The sequence below is a fragment of the Mixophyes fleayi genome, chromosome 7 (genome assembly GCF_038048845.1).
Source record: "Mixophyes fleayi isolate aMixFle1 chromosome 7, aMixFle1.hap1, whole genome shotgun sequence".
Classification (NCBI taxonomy): domain Eukaryota; kingdom Metazoa; phylum Chordata; class Amphibia; order Anura; family Limnodynastidae; genus Mixophyes; species Mixophyes fleayi.
The window spans coordinates 83674152-83694413 of record NC_134408.1 but is presented as its reverse complement, the minus strand read 5'-3'; the positions used below and the strand labels follow the sequence as shown (position 1 = coordinate 83694413).

General features: G+C 39.2%; 1 protein-coding gene across 1 annotated transcript in view; it reads right to left on the bottom strand.

Annotated features, from left to right (window-relative positions):
* Positions 1-291: 291 nt before the first annotated feature.
* Positions 292-20262, bottom strand: part of COL5A2 (collagen type V alpha 2 chain) — a 202240-nt gene continuing 182269 nt past the window's right edge. The window contains exons 52-54 of the mRNA XM_075180052.1: positions 6226-6416; positions 3151-3390; positions 292-2367 (exon numbers count right to left, since the gene is read on the bottom strand). Of these exons, the coding sequence (XP_075036153.1) occupies positions 2221-2367; positions 3151-3390; positions 6226-6416 (578 nt within the window). The 3' untranslated portion in view covers positions 292-2220. The remainder of the gene's footprint in view (positions 2368-3150; positions 3391-6225; positions 6417-20262) is intronic.

Below are 20262 nucleotides of genomic sequence, written 5' to 3'. Positions count from 1 at the left end.
ACACAAATACTGGGAAGCTTTATTTTACTATTGCAATTTAAGGTTGAGCTGAGACCTACCACCTCCCAACTCTAAATCTGTCCACACATTTTAATTTTTCCCCTCTACATGGTTTTGCTAGGATGCAAGATGTTCCTAGTAGAATTTACAATTATTTCTAAATGAGGCCCAATGTGTTTAGACTGAGCCAATCATTATATCACTTAAATGCTTTGAAGAATCTGCGAAATGTTTAAATTTTTACACAGTGTAACCACATTTCAGCCAATAAATGTGACACAAAGCTATCACTTTAGTTTAATAATTGTGGAATTTTTATATATTTTCTTTTGAAAAATTCCACATGCAGCAACAAATGAGAAGCATGCAAATAATTAAAAGCTTTGTAAAGATACATAGTTAGCAGTAAATATATACTTTTCTTTTTTGATGTGATTATTTCTATTTTGCCATTTAAGCTGACAAAAGCATATTGCTGTTAATGTCCATTGAAGCCTATCCAGAAGCAAGAATGAAAGACAGAAATTCAATATTTTTCGTAAAAGCATTGAAATCGCACTAATCATTACTCATGAAATAATATCCTTTACGGGCACTGTTATTTTTTATTTATTCAGGATTTTACAAAAGGAATTTTTAGCACCATCAAACACGTATGCCGACTTTCCCCATTCTCTGAAGAGCAAAAAAAGCATAGCACCTTTTTATATCTAACAAGAAATAGAACTATTTTATATGCAACTCAACATCTAGAGATGAGGTAGCTTATGCTAAGAAATGTTGGAGCCTTTTGTACCTGACATCTTATGGTTAAAGATGAAAATATTGTTCATATACTGTACATAACAGTTTGCTTGCTACTAACAATGTAACCGATAACATCAATACTTAAAAGTTATCTTTGTGAGCAATGCTGTTTGTATAGAGTATGCACATAATACAGACCTAAAAACAAATATGTTTGTTTTATACCTTGTTAATAAATATTTACTTTTTCCACTCTTTGCAGTACAGCAAAGATCATACTCCAATGTAATTTCTTTAAAAGTGAACCACAAAACAAATAGCCATCAGCTGACAATAAAAATAAAATGAGAAATCCATCAAGCTTTGTATCGATGTGCTGTTTTGTATAAACATCTTTAAACTTATATAGCAGTTTACTATCAAACTGTCTGTTTAAAAAAGTTTAATATTATTCACTGCGCAAAAAAATAACCCATTGTACAGGTACATCAACATTGTGACAGTCAATATCTTACCTACATATACTGTAGATGGTTATGCTAGCCTAATTAACTGTGCACAACACTCCTTTAGTATATTTACTAAACTGCAGGTTTGAAAAAGTAGAGACGTTGCCTATAGCAACCAATCAGATTCTAGTTATCATTAATTTAGTACATTCTACAAAATGACAGCTAGAATCTGATTGGTTGCTATAGGCAACATCTCCACTTTTTCAAACCACTTTGGGAACAGTACAGATGGGAAATTTTTTAAATCTTAGTCTATGAACTAGTGTGCTAGATGGAAATGGATGTATATCCCAACAACTCAATGTCAAACCTTAGGATTTTTGACAAAGTAGACAATTCTAGACATACACATCAAAATTTCTTGTCAGATTATAGTGATTCAACTTGCAACTAAAACCCAATATTAGCATGCCAATTTCACATAAATCCCCTCATTTGAAAATCCAGTACTTTAATATGAATACCTTTTGTTACAATATGAAACCACAAGCCAAAATGGCAAAAATAAAAAGCTTGATGAATTGATCCCAAAATGTTACAAAGCAGTTGCTTATCAAAGAGAATAACATGAGCAGATAATGTCATATTGATCTATAGAACAAATTCAATCTGCAGATGTGCTTTTACAAATCGAAATATTGGGCAGGCACAATGAAAAACAAATGATTGTTTTCTATGTGTATTACCAAATTTGACTCTGGTGAGCAAATATTTTTGAGATAAAAAACGAATTTTAAAAAACTCAGTCCATTTATGGTATTTATATTGCTGTTCTTAATATTGCTAAAAAAAAAATCAAACTGAATGTAAAATAAATACTTTTGTGGAAGGCCAGGTAATTAACAGAATGGAAAATGTTGGAAAACTGTATGTACAGTGCTGGTACATTGCCAGCTATAATTTTCAAGAATCCCAGGATAACCTCAGTCAGTTTAAGTTCCTAGGTTGCTATGTTGATGGTTTACAAAAAGCAAACTGGCCCAATGTTAACTCCAAACTCTTGGTCTGCACTACCAATGTCCACAGGGGCAATATCGATAATGGGTAAGCGTTTCACATTCTGGGTCCTGTATTCAAAGACAGTCTTGCCTACATTTCCACTTCGTTTCTGAAAATTAAAAACAAACACACAAAACTTTGTTAGCTTACATTTTTACATTTTACATTTTTACATCATTAACAAATAAAAAATGACACATTTTATCATAGCCATTTGTTCTAGAAATATTTTTAATATGTGTTTTCTTATTTTTTTTTAAATATGTTTCTTAACCTTTCTGGCAGTAACTCCCTAATGCTGAGGACTTATAGGTTGTCTGTGAAAGGAGTGAACAGACTGAATAGTCAAATGAAGTTAAATGATGCTTATCTATCCACACAAAGAACGATGCTTTTGCAACTGAAATTGTAAATAAAGTATAAAACTTCTTCCTACTTAAAGCTGACCACCCAAGAGAAGATTTGTTCATTTAGTGGTGACAAAATAAGGTATTACTCTCACCTAACCCAGTCTATACCTTAATTTTCACAAAGTGTGGACTATAAAAACATATACTTTTTCTAACTCTTTAGTTCCTCATTCTTAAACAATCCCCTGCCAGTTCCCAAAGGCATTTTATTATAGCAATATTAAAATAAATGCTCCAAATGTTGCAGGTAATGCCACCCCAAAAATTAATATATGAGTCCACCATTGGACATTGGACATCTGTATATTATTATTTTCAAAGTTTGTTAATTTAACATATTATACAACTTCCAATCCACTGTCCAAAAATTACAATTTAGGAAAAAACGATCCATACAATGGGCTGTCTGTACAAATCAGCTCCCATGATTTTTTTAAATCCACCACCACCACAAGGGTGGTGGGGAATTTCTGTACACTCACCGAACAACTGTCTTCCAAAACGGTGTATCTGAATCTGCTGTTTCCTTCTGCTCTAATATCAAGATCATTAGCACCTTTAAGTATAACGGCTTTCTTTAGATTTTGCGTTTTCTCATCCAAGTATCCCACTGCATTTTTACAATAGTAGGTAATATTTTGTGAAGCCTCTTTTGACAAAAGGCGCAAAAAGGTCATTTGAGTGACAGCTGTATTTGGTGAATCACTTTCTCCATAGACAAACTAAAAAGAATTAACAATATAGATTAGAGGCAATCAAAGCTTTATGCTATTATATGCCACAATAGTATATCCAAACAGCTATTAATATGCATTTTGATTGCATTAAGCACATAGTAGCAAAAGAACAATGCACTTATTAGTGGCAAACATAACCTTATAACCACCATTGGCTTGTAAACCTGTTAATGCATCTAGCTAAACTAAAGTTGCCAATGACACATTCTAAAACAATGTTGGGAAATTGATGGAACATGGGCTACCAGTGTTAATGATTCTGGCAGTGTCAGACTAGAAATTCCAAGTGGGTCCCACTGCCAGATGTTCCCTTTCCCTAGGGTATGGGGCCACGATTGTACAATAAAGGTGCTGAAGGCTGGAAGCAGGGTTGTATATGTCTTCGCTGGCTAGTCTGATAATGGACTGCCTGGACAGGCCTGAAGGAAAAAAGAGCTCTTCCTTTTTTCAGCACAGAGTGGGTGGGACAAACTAGCTAGACATGTAAGCTTTTCCTGAGGGCTGGCCCCTTCCCTAGGACCTGCCACCTCATTTAAGCTGACTCCCTCTCTACTCTCTCCTTTCCACTCCTCTCTCTTATCCGGACCCTCAGAGACATCCAGGAAGCAGACAGAGGAGTTGACAGGTTAGTGTGATTATTAAGAAAGTGTGTGTTATTGTGGCGATTGGTATGTATGTATAAAACTTATATACTGTGTGGACATTGACTTCGATCTAGGTAAGTGCATGTACAGTATTATATACTGCATTACTTCTTACACTTAATCTACTGTTTTTAAACCTTCCACTGCATGGCTGATCTGATGACTTATTCGCTGACTGAGCCAGCAGCAGGGATTTGAAAAAGGCAGTTCAAGAGGAAGAAGCAGAGCAGCTCTGAGAAGCTACAGTATTGTCCGTATAATTAGCAATTACCAAAAGAAAAAGTAAATTTTAGTCCATGGGCTGACCAAGTCCCTTCTAGTGGCTCACCATACTCCCTCGGCAGCACTCCTATGCATATACTATTTCATGGGTACCTGCCATTACATTCCCCTGGTGCGCCCTTCATGCTGTAGTCCGACACTGGATTCTGAAGTCAAAAAGTATGCTCAGTGCATTCTCAGGGCAAGTTGACAAGCCATTTGCAGATTAAACAACTGGTCCAAAATGTAATATGCTGCCCTCTTATGTGACCAAGGCCCAAGTATGAGACCACATAACATGGACGTCATCAGGTGGGAATGGTGTGTCATGTTAGAGGCACAACACTGATAAGTTCTATCCCACTGGTATAAACCTTGGCAGTGATGTTCCTCTACCCAGCCACTTGCTTGTTGTTTGCAAATCAGTGCAGTGAGGTGTTGTCTAGGGTGCTCCCAGTGTCTCTTCATACTACCAATGAGCAAAAAGCAGTGCAGGGGCCAGATAGTGATTAGTACATCATGGAAGTATACTGCATTTTATACTAGAAACCAATAAAGGGGTGACTGCTATACTCTGGACACAAGATAGAAGATGACATCTATACATTATCCACTAGACTAGAGGTGGCAATAGCCACCAGATTGGAAGTGGCTCCTATACACTAGCCACCAGAGAAGAGGTGACTGCAATACACTAGTTTCTAGACTTGAGGTATCTGTTAAACTTTAGCCACAAGATTGGAAGTCATTAAAACAAACTATGTTGGAGGCTGTTTCTATATACTAGTTTCCAGATCAGAGGGTTGCTTTAAACAGTAGCTATTAGATTCAAAGTCATTAGATTCAAGGTCTGACTTCTATCTTAGCCTAGTAGAATGGAGCTCTGGTTAATATGCAAGCTTCCAAAGGTGGCTCTATATTGGACTTCATTTTGTAGTCAAGTGGTGAATGAGGGAAGTGCCAGGCAGTGGCACTGCTTGACAGGTTGTAGTGGCCCCAAGACTTCTGATGACAAGTCTGCTATTAAAAAACATCATGCTATTGTTACCTATAGTTTTTATACACCTAAAATGCAATACCTGTTATTAGACTTCTTTATAATGCACATTATATTTATTTCCTGACTACACAAAAGCAATGTCAATACCAGCTATTTTGCACAATAATAGATCCAGTTTTTTATTAGTCCTATGTACCCTAGGATTAGACACTTGTGTAGTTCATGGTTCCAATGGTATACTCAGACCCAAAATATGATAACCCATCACAGTCTTATATATGTTTGTGAATTACTAAAATATAAAGTACAAAGTAATAACTAATTACATGTTGATCCTCCATGAATCCAGGAGAATGAAACTTTTTTTTTTAGGAATGTGGACTTTTTAATAAAACACACCAACTGTTTTTAAACTCATCTTTGGAATTATGTACAAATTGTAAACCAAAACTTTCTGTAGTATGTGATATTGAGTAACATGAAAAAATGAAGATGTAGACCAAACTCCTGGACACACAATGTAAGTAAAAAACAAACAAGCTTTAAGTTAAAGATAAACAGAAACATGTCAAGTTGTCAGATCACTTAATCATAAATACCAATATGGAAACAAATTACTCTTTTATGTTGTGAATCTATTATTTTTAAAACTACAAAGTAAATCCATATACGTGATACAATTTTATGAAAATGATTACACTTACACTTGATCAGTTCATTGATAAGAATTAATTACTTGAGGTTGCTTGTGGTTGCCACACAGTCATGTATATTCTGATAACATTTAATACAGTGATTACAAGTAGTTTACTACTATCTACTATCAAACAAATATTAAAAGTGTTACTAAAAAAAAAGAGAAAACATTTGAATATATTTCTAATATACTCAACAATATTTTATAACATCCCTTACCTGAGATCCTTTGTTCATATCAACCCCATACCATATGGGTTTAAAATTATCTCCACCTTTACCAGACCACCATGTTTTAATAGGTATCTGGGAGGGATTTGCAGATATACAGGTTTCTCCAGTTTCCATATTACAGTAAACCTTTATGGCATCTTCTGAACATCCTTGGTTTGGATCTATCCAATACTCGCCTGTGAACACACAATGTGGTATAAAACACAGCAAAGTGAATTGTTAAAACAGCTTTTGTTTTTATTTCAACATATTTATTCATATCAACATATTCATGATATACTGTATATATTTATGAACTTGGAAACAATACATTACAAGATGCCACTGCAAACTTATAAACAATAAAAAAGTAAAAATAAAACCAGAATTTAATCTTCACTCAGTCTCAAAGAAATGTATGTATTTCTACTTTCCCCATTCAATACTGTTCATCAAGTGTTATAGGAATGTTATTAAGTTAATATGCCATACTTCTGTTTTCACATTTTACAATTTTGGGGTCTGTTTCACAGAATTCATAGTTTATATACTTACGCTCAGTGATTACTTTATTAGATACACCTTTAGAATACTGGATAAGACCCGATTTCTGTAAGTCACCGGTAATCGGCGAGTTTGCAGTGAAAATTTAAATCAGCAATGGCTTTAAAGGCATTGTTTTGCAAAACACTGCTTTAAATGTTCACTGCTAACTTCCCAATTTCCGGCGACTTGCAGAAATGTGCTCTTAATATATTTACCCCCTGATGTTTACACCAAATTGTGACACTACCATTTTCATGTTGCAGCAAATGTAGTCTCAGTTTCCTTGCTAAGCTGATATGAGTGGAACAAAATGTGGTCCTCTGCTGTTGTAGGACATTCTCTGTAAACTCTAGAGACTGTTGCGTGTGAAAATCTCAGGAGATCAGCAGTTTCTGAAATACTCAATCCACCCTGTCTGGCACTAACACTCATTCCACAGTGAAAGTCACTTAGATCACAATTTTTCCCCATTCTGGTGTCTGGTCTGAACAACATCTGAACCTCTTGACCATATCTGCTTATATGTATTGAGTTGCTAATTATATATTTTCATTAACGAACAGACATACATAATAAAGTGGTGCATATATCTATACACAGAGCCGGACTGGCCATCTGGCACTTCTGGCAAATGCCCTAGCAGCAAAGTCTTCCAGCAGCATTTTTGTTCCCCATGAGGTGGCACACAAGGGCCCGGAAACTTCCCCTCTGGCCCTGAACTGGGATGATTGACAGGCAGGCTGGTCCCTCCCCCGGGACTAGCCTCCATACAGTGCTTGGCAGCAGATCATACAGATCCGTTTCTCTCCTTTGTGCCCGCCTCTCTCTCCCCATGACAACAGTTGTGTTCCCTCCATGAAATGGAGCTGCGCATGCCCGGCTGCGGAAAGGAAGACTGTCTATGTGAAGGGCCTTTGGAATAGTATAAACTGGGGCACTACTGTGGCATAATATGAACTTGGTACAGTATTGTGTGGCATAATAGGAACTAAGGTGGCATAATAGGAACTTGGGACACTATTATGAGGCATAATAGGACCTGGGGACACTAAGGTGGTATAATAGGAACTGGGGACACTAAGGTGGCATAATAGGAACTTAGAACACTATTGTGTGTCATAATAGGAACTGGTCGCACTACTGTGGCATAATATGATCTTGGGACACTACTTTGTGGTCTAATTCATATTATTGGTGCCACTATTGTGGCATAGTTTTAATTGAGGGTAAAACTGTGGCATAATATGAACTGGGTGGTATTACTATGGCATAATTTGAAGTGGAATCATTACTGTGGCATAATATGAATTGGGACACTATTATATGGCATAATAGGAATATAGGACACTACTGTATGGCATAATAGGAACTGGTTGCACTACTATGTGGCATATTATGTTAGCTAGGTGATGCTAGACACACCCCTCACAGAGGCACAGAGTATCCTTCTCTAGGTTTCCCTAAGTGCACACCCTAATGAAATGTACTGCACACACCTAAGTGTAACATGTGGGCCGTGCATCAACTGACATGCATGCCATTGATGTGTGATTGAAGCAACAGTGGTACACTCGAGAGTCTACCTTTGAAATGCAGAATGAAAGAAGGTAAGTGTGTGGAGAGGGGTTAATGTAATGTGGGAAAAGGTTTGAGTTAATAATTTTATGGTGGGGTGGAAGTTAATCACTTAAAGGTGGGTGTCTAATGCTTAGTTGAGTATGTGTATAAAATATCTTGGTCTATCGGTGTGCCTATGTAAATGTCAGCAGATGTTGTATTACTGCACCTGTCTTGTGTGCACACAACTCTCTTGTATAATACATTATAATATACTTGGGAAAGTTTTTCTCCAGTGGTCTGAGATTTGACAACTTTATAGATCAAGTCACTTAAACTCATTGGGCATACACAGTTGTGCACAGTGACATCAGAGTGCCATACCAACACTTTTTATAACAGCCAGTGTTAGCTGTGAATGTCTCTGTGTGTTAGATGGCAAAAGAGGGATTCAGCTAGGATACGAAGGGGATTTCATTATTCCCCCTGGCATGCACTTAGGGGGTGTTGAGTTAATTTAATGGGGGTTGGGGTTAATCATTTAATTGTGGGTGGGAGCTAATGATTTATTGGTGGGAAGATGGTTAAGTCACTAATTTGATGGAGGGGGATTTTTAATGCAGGCGGGTCATGGTGTTGCCTATTTAAGACTGTGTGGAAGGAAATATGTTTATTTATTAAATGTGAATAATATTAATTTAATTTATGGGCAGGTTAGGGGGAATAAGGAATCGGGAGTGGGAACCAGCGCTCCCTATTTACTAGTGAGAGTTGTTGCCTTAGAAAAGGGAGTGAAAGTAAAGGGAAGTCCCAGCCCTTCAGGTGTAAATATGGAGATGGATTCCCCTAGACGCAAAGGTGCTCTGTATAAAATTGGATATGGAAGTGGTGCTGTAGAACAAGATATAAGCTCAGAATTGAGGTGATGATTGCAACACTGTATGGTTATTTGCAGTCCAACACTGTGGTCATGCAGTTTATTACACACAGATAAACATGTATCAAAGTAGTACATATGACCAGAATTGCAACCCTTGTGCATTATATATAGAGAGACAATGTAGCGTGTCAAAACAGTCAACAACTTGAACTGTATGGTAAAACATATAAAAAGTTAAGATGCACTAATTCCAAATCTCCCATCAAATATGTATCAAAGTTATCAGTATATTAGACACAGTCATCGAATAAAGGGACCGATATGTCATATAGTCTAAGATCATAAGCATAAAGTAACAAGAGTTCAGAACTCGGTGGCCCCAAAGGTAATAGGGCTGGCATCCAGGCTCTCTATAATACAGCGTTTGCAGAGTTAGTTTGCAGAGTAAAATGTCCAAAAGTCGTGGAGCTGATATGTGGCCGCTGTAGGTAGCAATTCACTGACGTGCCAGCATAGTGTAGAGGGCAGGAACTAAAAGAATCTCCATATGCCAAATGGCTTGAGACTTGGTAGGTCAGAACCACTGCAGCCGAGCGGTAGCAGGATGGGTGGTAACAGAGACTTACCCTAGTGTAGGGTTGAAGACGTATTTGTTCTCTCCAATCCCTTCCGTCCCATCTGTAAGCAGCATATATGAAGATGCCCAGGTGGTAGCCCTGGAAACAGAGTAGTCGCGGCCGCGGCTGGGTCCATGCTGCGCATGCGCCAGTAAAGTTAAAAAGGTCCCTCGCTGAATCACAGTGGTATAGAAGCGATCAGACAGACGAGGAGTTGTAGTTTGAGTTACAGCTAGGTATATTGGACGCGTTTCGCCTTTAGGCTTCCTCAGGTATATAGATAATCTGCTGTGCTTGAAAAGAGATTTAAATAGGCGCCATTCCTAGTGGTAGTTCGTGATTGGTTAGTTCTTGCTCAGTCTGCCATAAGTCAATGGTGTGATAGAATGATACTGTAGCCAATGAGAGACAGCTAGGCATAGAGTATAGTGAACGAGATCACATATTATTCGATACAGATAAGACAGTGTAAAGTAAAGGATGTAAATAATTGGTATGGTAAGTGGTAACATAAATACACCTTGAAGTGTACCTAGTGGATGCTGGAATGTAGTATGTTGTTGAATACATGATTAAAGTAAATGTTACAATGCAAAATCGATATTGAAACCCTCTGGTGTGAGGGTTTTCAACTTAAAAATGCACTTGGATTCTTCCCTTGAAATCAGCTTCACATAGTCCCCTCCCCTCCAGGATTTTGCAACTTTACTGATGCCCATAAATTTGAGCAGTGATGGATCATGAGAGTGATGGGTCGCACAATGCTCAGATACACTATGGGGCATATTTAAGAAAGCACGATAGTGCACTTACCGTGAAATTAAGGTCCTCCGCATATTTAATAAATGTGCATCGCAGCAGATATCGTGGATATCTGCTGCTTTGCACTCCTCTTCGTTTTTGGGAGCAGTCACCATTCAACAGTATGGTGACTGCTCCTGGCCGCAATCTAACAAGTTCCGAAAAAACATTTTTTTCGGAAACTTGTCTTGATAATTGAAAAAATCCAATGCTGTCAGCTCTGCTCCGAAGAGCAGAGCTGGACAGAGCATGTGTGGAGGGATCACATGATCCCTCCCTGTCACTCACCGCAACGATAGTTGCAGAGACAGAGCAAGGATCTTTGTGCGCATGTGCAGTTCTTCAAAATGCACATGCGCAATTGAAGGATGAAGAGGAGCGAAGAACACCTGGAGGAGATCCTGAGACGCTTCCGAAGAGGGGGATAAGTATGATTTTTTTTATCACAGAAACAGCAGTTTTTCGGAACTGCTTTCTACCAATATACTGAAGACCACAGGGGCACTGTAATAAGTAGATCACCCTTGTGATATCACATGTAATTTTATTGTCAGTGATGTAATTATTTACATCCTTTAATTTACACTGTCTTATCTGTGATCTCGTTCACTATACTCTATGCTTAGCTGTCCCTCATTAGCTACAGTATCTGTCTATCACACCATTGACCTATGGCAGACTGAGCAAGAACTAACCAATCACGAACTACCACTAGAAATGGCGCCTATTTAAATCTCTTTTCAAGCACAGCAGATTATCTATATACCTGAGGAAGCCTAAAGGCAAAACGCGTCCGATATACCTAGCTCTAACTCAGGGGCATATTTAATAAAGCACGATAGTGCTTTTAACCGGTCATTAAGGTGTCCTCCTGTCCTCCGCAAATTTATTAAGAGTGCATCGCAGCAGATATCATGTATATCTGCTGCTTTGCATTCCTCTTCGTTTTTGGGAGCAGTCACCATTCAACAGAATGGTGACTGCTCCCGGCCGCAATCTAACAAGTCCCGAAAAAACATTTTTTTCGGGAACTTGTCATGTTAATGTACGCCAGCTGAAGCTGGCGTACATTATCAGAAATAAAAAAACCCAATGCTGTCAGCTCTGCTCAGAAGAGCAGAGCTGGACAGTGCATGTGTGGAGGGATCACATGATCCCTCCCTGTCACTCACCGCTCGCAGAATTGTGGAACTGCACATGTGCAATGGAAAGAAGAAGAGGAACGAAGATGACGTGAAGGAGATCCTAGAGACAGCGCGTCCCGAAGAGGGGGGTTAGTATGATTTTTTTTATCACAGAAACAGCAGTTTTTTGGAACTGCTGTTTCTGTGTACCATTTTTAATAAATTTGAGAAATAGATCAATCCTTATCCATGCGATAAGGATTGATAACTATTTCTCAATTCTGCCGATGAATGATAAATGTGCCCCTATAACTGCAACTCCTCGTCTATCTGATCGCTTCTATACCACTTTGATTCAGCGAGGGACCTCTAACTTTACTGGCGCATGCGCAGCCTGGACCCAGTCTCGTCCGCGACTACTCTGTCTCCAGGGCTATCACCTCGGCATCTTTATACATGCTGCTTACAGACGGAACGGAAGGGATTAGAGAATACATCCTCAACCCTACACTAGGGTAAGTCTCTGTTACCACCCATCCCGCTACCCCTTGGCTGCAGTGGTTCTGACCTACCAAGTCTCAAGCCATTTGGCATACGGACATTCTGTTAGTTCCTGCCCTCTACACTATGCTGATATGCCAGTGAATTGCTACCTACAGCGCCCACATATCAGCCCACCGGCTTTTGGACATTTACACTGCAAACTAGCTCTGCAGACGCTGTACTATAAAGAGCCTGGACGCCAGTCCTATTACCATTGGGGCCACCGAGTTCTGAACTCTTGTTACTTTATGCTTAGACTATATGACATATCAGTCCCTTCATTCGATGATGGTGTCTATTATACTGATAGCTTTGATACCTATTTAAAGGGACATTTGGAATTAGTGCATCTTGGCTTTATATATGTTTTACCATACAGTTCAAATTGTTGACTGTTTTGCCACTCTACATTGTCTCTATATATAATGCACAAGGGTTGCAATTCTGGTCATATGTACTACTTTGATACATGTTTATCAGTGTGTAATAAACTGCATAAACACAGTATTGGACTGCACATAACCATACAGTGTTGCAATCATCACGTCAATTCTGAGCTTATTACTTGTTCTACAGCACCACTTCCATATCCAATTTTATACCGAGCACCTTTGCGCCTAGGGAATCTATCTCTAGGTTAGGGGGAACAAGCCTATTTATTAAATATGTATACTATTAAATTAATATGGTGGTAGGTTGGAGTGAAATAGGTCTAGATATTAAATGTGTATGCTATTCATTAATGTCAGGGCTGGTTGGAGGGAAATAGATCTATTTATCAAATAAGAATACTAGTATGTTAATGTTGGGGCTGGAGGGAGGCCTAATTATTAAACGTGGGCTGTATTGATATAACACCGCGGCTGGTTGGAATTTTTATACATTCATGTACCCGTTTTTTTTTCCCAAATAGGGGCTCCAACATTTTAGGATCCAGACAAGCAGCAACTAAAAGACACCAACAGTCACAGGTGGAGAAAGTGACAAGGACAGGTAGGAGAGAACAGGACAGTCTGCCAACTGTCCTGAATCTGCTGGGGCAGTCCCAAATTTGGTTGACTGTCTCGCTTAATCAGGATTTGGTCCGACTGGAGTGACAGTTGGGAGGTATGTACCACTTCACAGTGTACTGCTCGTGAAGGCAGATTTGCGAGCATTTAACAGCAGTGTACACGGTATTGCCTGTATATTTGTCTAAAATGATAACCATGTTACATAATAGAGCCCCCCTATCTTAAATTCTCCAAGCCCCCCGATCTTTAATCCAGCTTTGGTTAGCAGGAGGAAGCTGATAGCTGCTCCCAGTCCCTGGATAGGACACAACCTGCAGAGCAAGCCAAGGATCTCTAAGTCTCACAAGATTTGGTAATCTCGTGACACTAAGAGCTTCCCTGCTCCCTCTACAGGAAGTTCCCACCCTGATTGATATCAGCAGAAGCAGAAGTATAGATAATTACAGTGGGGGGTATCATAATCTGGGGCCGCCGAGAAGGGGGGGAGCGGGTACTAATTACCTCGTGCTGACGATTTTTATTTTTTTCAAAACTAAATTTTTTTTCTTGTTTTTTCTTTTTTGCGGCGGGGGGGGGCTCAGTCGTTGGTGGGGGGAGCAGGGTAGTTAAAAAAAATAAACATACTCACGTGGACGCGGCGCCGGCGTCCCTCCTCTCTGCTCCATTCAGACTGAATGCCGGAAGTGACGTCATCATGTCACGCCCAGCATTCAGTCTGAATAGAGCAGAGAGGACCAAGAAAGAAGAGAGGAGAAAAGGAAAAGGTAAGTAAAGGGAGGAAAATGGGGGGCATGGCACAAAGGGGTTAAAAAATGGGTGGGGGGCATGGCAGAGGGGTTAAAAAATGGGGGGGCAGCAAGACAGAGGGGTTAAAAAACAAGGGGGGGCAGCATGACACAGAGGAGTTAAAAACGAGGGGGCTCATGGCACAGAGGGGTTAAAAAACGGGGGGCATGGCACAGAGGGGTTAAAAAATGGGGGGCAGCATGACACAGTGGGGATAAAAAATGGGGGGGGGCGAGCATGGCACAGTGGGGTTAAAAAACGGGGGGTACAGCATGGCACAGTGGGGTTAAAAAGGGGGGGAGGCATGGCACAGTGGGATTGAAAAAGGGGGGGAGCAGCATAGTATAGTGTGATGAAGGGGAGCCAGGTGAAGGGGCAAAAGCAGCATGGAGGGCGCAGTGTGATCATAAGGCATAGCGATGATGAAGGGGCACATTATTGTAATGTTGGAGCTGGAGGAAGGCCTAATTATTAATCGTGGGTGGTATTGATTTAACGCCAGGGATGTTTGGAATTATCTAAATGTAGCCATTTTTTTCCAAATAGGACCCCCAGCATTCCAGGATCCAGACAAGCCGCAACTAAAGAAACCTGCAGCCACAGGTGGTGAAAGTGAGAAGAACAGGTAGGAGAGAGCAGGACAGTATGTGAGATGTTGGGATTCTAGTAGGGACAATGACAATTTTTGGTGAGTGTTCTGCCCAATGTAAGGTGCAGGCCAAGACTGAACTCTTTCTGTACACACTGCATTCTTTCTATACTACACTGTGGTGCTAGATGTCCTGAAAGTCAGGAGTGCTTGGACATATGTGGCGCTCCGGCGAATTCAGAGCCTAGTGATTTTTATGTGTTAGCCACGCCCCAATGGCACATTTCCCACGCCCCCAAATGCATGACCACACCTCCGAAAAATCTTGCGCAGCCGCAAGGCGTTGCAATTTTTTTTAGCATACTCGACTATAAGGGGGGCCTCATGAATTTGTTTTACCGGGGCCCTGAATTCCTCTTGGCAGCCCTGATCATAATGTCCCTGAGGGGGTGGCATGGTGTGGCTGGAGAGGGCATGATAAATGTAATGTTTTATTATAATGTATGTATCAACGCCCCATGTTGACCACGCAATGTGGCTATGCCTTTTTTTGACACACCGTTTTTCTCCTGCTCCTCTATGGAGGGGGGCCCTGGAGGTTCACTGTACCTGTGCACCAAATTTCTCTTGGCAGTCCTGTACATACAATCGTCTGATACTGGTGTTCAGCATCGTCATCATCATTATTATTATCTAGAACAGAGGTGGGCCTGTGTGCTTTAAATGCCAGGGCGGATTTTTAGTGTTAGTCCGACCCTTTCTATATATATATATATATATATATATATATATATATTATATCTCACAACAATAAAGTATAGCACTAGGTGATTAAAATGAAAAATGGTAATCCATTAAGCGTACATTCAAATAGAAACGACAGGCTTATCTACAAGGAGTTCAATCAAATCTCATAAAGGTCGTAGCTGGAACACTGCTGCCTTTACAGGAGGTTTCCATATAGCTGTTGGAACTTTTTTCTTTTGGCCAGAAGCTGTCTCACTATTTATGAGATCATGAATGGAGTCTTTGCAGATAAGCCTGTTGTTTTCATTTGAATGTACGCTTATTGGATTACAATTTTTTATTTTATGTCTATTAAATAATTTTTAGCACAAAATTACTTCGAAATTTGGGATACTTTAATCAAAGCTCCAATATAAAGAACGTTTGGTACATATACTGGTCTTAATATATAGAGATTTTCTATTATTTCAAGTATTCTACACTATAATATTTTTACTCTTTTTTGTTAGCAATACAGCATCTTTGTGAAGGAAAATATCCTGTGTGACTATAGGTCTGATTCATTAAGGAAAGTTAAGCAAAAAATTGAGTAAGTTTTCTTACTCAAGTTTTCTGGACAAAACCATATTGCAATGTAAGGGGTGCAAATTAGTTAATTATTTTTCACATAAGGAAAATACTGGCTGTTTTTTCATGTAGCACACAAAAACTTGATAGCTTATTTGTACACTGAAATTAAAAATTAATCTAGGACAGGCCTGTCCAACCTGCGGCCCTCCAGTGTTGTGAAACTACAAGTCCCAGCATGCCCTTCCAGTTATCAACTGGTTGTCTACCGGCAAAGCATGCTGGGACTTGTAGTTTCACAACACCTGTAGGGCCACAGGTTGGAAAGGCCTGATCTAGGACATGTACTTCCCCAACTATAAATCTGCCGTCACATTATAAATTTACCTCCCCCTCCAATGCAACATGGTTTTGTCTAACGTACTAATGAATCAGGCCCTATATAAAGGCAACAAGCACTTCAGATAAGCTATTTTTATTTATACATTTGGTACGCGAATTAGTTTGAGCACTTCACTGTTGTTTTGAAATAATTTATAATACTAAACTATGTTTGTCGCTCTATTTCTTGTTTGACTATATACTTGCCTACTCTCCCCGTTTTCCCTGAAGGCACCCAAATTTCTCCCGGACTCCCTGAAGAGTAGGCAAACCTCCCGGATTCGCCGAAATTCACGGCATTGAATGGTAGGAATGGTCATTAAGCCCCACTCCTGCTATTCAATGCCATGAATTTCAGCATTTTATAGTGGGGTAGTGGGGAACGGGGCTATGGTCTCCACACCCACTCCTGCCCCCTGTCACATGACTGTTGACCCGGGATCACCCGGGTGAGAAGTTGTATCTCAGCTGGGAGCTTAGCAGACAGCTCAATTTTTAGCGGTTTTGTGGAAGCAGCAGAGTGGAGAGCTAGGATTAGTGGAGGGCAGTCAGAAGGTCTGTCCCATGATAGCTGAATTCTGCTTCATTGGAGTTCAGGAAAGTCCTGTGTTTTTAAGAGAGAGAAATGGAGAGGGACTTAATTTTGCTTTAAGCAGGATCCAAACAGAGCGACTACAATCACTGATTGCGGACCTCAGCAGTATAAAGATTGTGTGCTTGTGAGTTTTGCCACTACAGTGAAAGTGGTAAGCGGCCTAGCTGCTTATTTGATAGAGAGGGGTGAATAAATTAATATGCAGTCTCAATGGCGGCTAGGTTTGCTGTCTTCTTTAACCAGTGTTATTTTGCTTTATGGTCACTTACAATTAAAGTTAAGTTATATTTTATACTCTGTCTAGTGGAGACCCAAATTTTTCACCTAAAGGCTGGCTAATACCGTCACAATATGGTGAAGAATGCATGTATGAAAAGATCTGCGCAAATTCCAGTAACTGAATTCTGGATATCAGGTGAAAATTGTAGTAACTATAAACATGGATATTTTAGCCTGTAAGTGGGGTAACAGGAGAGTGTCTGTGACTATCAGCCAAACCCAGGTAGTGAGTAGCAAAACTTTCAAGAAAGGTTTAATAAATGCTTTGTGCATCAAAGTGAAAGCAACAGAAAAGCAAGTGTTTTCAGAAAAAACCTTATGTATTTAGTGCTGTGTTAAAAAGTATTCAGTTACAAAGGACAAGAAGGGGTAAAGTGAGAAACTGAATTGAAATTTACTTTTTGCTAAAGTCCCAAAAGTATGTGAATATGAATACACAAGAGTTGAATGTGTAATGCTGAAACCTGTGCAAAAGAAAAGGGATTGTGTTTAATTGTGACACATGCTAATTATATTACCATGCCTACTCGATCAATAAAGCTGTTCCGGTGTTGAACGTAGTAGGCGAAGATAAAGTTTGCTACTGTTTAAGCTACAAGTTCTGTCTGTTACAGTTTTGTGGTGTTTGGCGCTAACAAAAGTGTGGTTTATATAAGCAGTGTAATCAATTGACGGTGCAGGAACAAACAACGAAAAAGTTGCAAAATGATCTTATTTAAAAATGCAATATCAAAAAAGGAAAACCTGAGGGAGCAGACATTAAAATAATGTTTTAAAGAAAAGAATACAATGTTAGCCTGGGTAGCACAACTCTATGTGAATGTACAAAAAAGAAATTGAGAAATCAAGCCTGTTAAATAGAGCATTCTAAACAACCAATGAGAAAGAGACAGCTGCCACTGCTTACTAGGAGACAGTCATAAAACTGGCAGTTATGGCTAGGCATCTTGAAGTATGTGAATTACTGAAAGAGAATGCACTGAAAGGAGAGCACAAATGTAGTCTGATTTAGCAAAGAGAAAGTAAGAAATTTATATTTTTAACCAAAAAGTTATAGTAGTTCAACAAGAAATAAAAAGACATTATGATGTTAGAAACTGTGTAAATGAACATTAGAGTGTAATGTAAACAAGTGACCCATCTAATTGTGATGTTAAAAAAGAGAGACAGCAAGATAAAATCTAACTGTGAAGGCCTCAGCAATTATTATATTTTAAAAAGTCTGCGAGGGAAGAAGCAGAAGTTCGATCAGTTACTCAATGAGGAGAACATTGGCCCTGATTCATTAAGGAAAGTAAAGCAAAATAATGAGTAACTTTGTACCTTCCCATAACCATGTTGTATTGGAGGGGGAGGTAAATTTAAAATGTGAGGACAGATTTATAACTTTTAATGTCAGTGTAAAAATAAAGCTATCAAGTATTTGCGTCCTACATGAAAAAACAGACAGTTTTTTCCTTATGTGCAAAACAATAAACTAATTTGCACCCTTGCATTGTAACATGGTTTTGCCAAGGTACAAAGTTACTCATTTTGTTTGTTTTACTTTCCTTAATGTCTACTAAATATGAAAATGTACATGACATGCAGAATCAAAGGCTTATGAAAAAGAAACCAAAGCTCTAGCCTTAGCCTGCTCCTTGAAGACCTTGTCAAAGTTTGAAGCTGAATTAGAGACACTCAACAAGCAACTGTGTGCTGAGATATAGAACTTCTCTGAACAATTGTAGCAGACAAAATGTGTGAATGAAAACATAGAAAATGCCAACCAGACTCTAGAGAGTGAATGTAATGAATGAACGACTGACCAAAATTACTATGTGGTGACAAATAAAGTGCCTAATTTGTATATGAAAAAATTATAATTTGTTTACTCCTGATCTTAGAAGAGAATGGAATAAGAGAAAGTTGGTGCAAGAGAGCAACAGAAGAATGTTTGACCACCTGATGGGGAATTCAAGAAGAGCTGAGATATACTGAGAAAGAAGGCATAGCAGTGACATATCACAGGCTTAAAAAGGACAGACTTATCATCACCACTGACAAATATCCTAATGAAAACTAATTGTAAGTGAGAGTTAGAGAAATTCCAACAGTAAATATGAGCAGCAGTTAAATAAGTGCATGGTAAATGAAATGCAGTCGACTCTTAAAACTGTATAGGAAAGTAAAGATAAAAGAAGCACCAGAGCTGGAGTTGATAGGTCAAAGTATGACATTAGCCAGGAACGAAAAAAGTCCCCAACCAGATTAGAATTAATGGTTACTGTTCTAGTGCAAGCAATTGGACCATCTATAATCTATAGACATGCAAATTACCTAATGTCCAAACAAAAGAGAAACAAAGTTACATAGAAGATGAGGCTAACCAACAGGGGGAAAATCCGGATGATCTCAATAGTGTGAAAACCAAATCTCTAGACCAATTAATGTAAGAGGGATGTTGGCATTCATGGTCTAGTCCCAAAATTGCTTAACCCAGAATATGTGAGCCGAGTAGGGGTATATGTTATATTAATAGGCTTGGTGGTGTCAAGTTACAACCCATGTGCAGCTCAGTTAGGAACTCAGTGTGGAACTGTGATATGCCCTGCTGGATGAAGGAGAGCTTAGAGCTAGAAACAGTTGGAGTCATACAAGTGGACTGTTCCTGAGATTTGCATCTTGCTACACAGGAACTCAAGAGAGTCCTGTGCTACAGAGATAGAAGTTACAGGTCCAGACCTAAGATGAGTTGGAGACAGGCTACAGTGAATTTGGTAAGCAGTCTGGATTCCCAGTAGGGCATAGAAGTAGGATAGTACTATAAGCTAGACTTGAGTTTGCTTTAGTGGCTTGGATTTTTTTGCTTTATGATTGCTGACAATTAAAGCTAATCTATGCTTCAAACTCTGAATTTCCTAGTCCATTGCGGGACAATGGGGACATTGGGGTATAGTGGTAGTGAGATAGGTGTGTGGCACTTTAAGAAAGCTGTTAGGTAGCCCTAGAAACAGTTGGAGACATAAAACTCCTCCT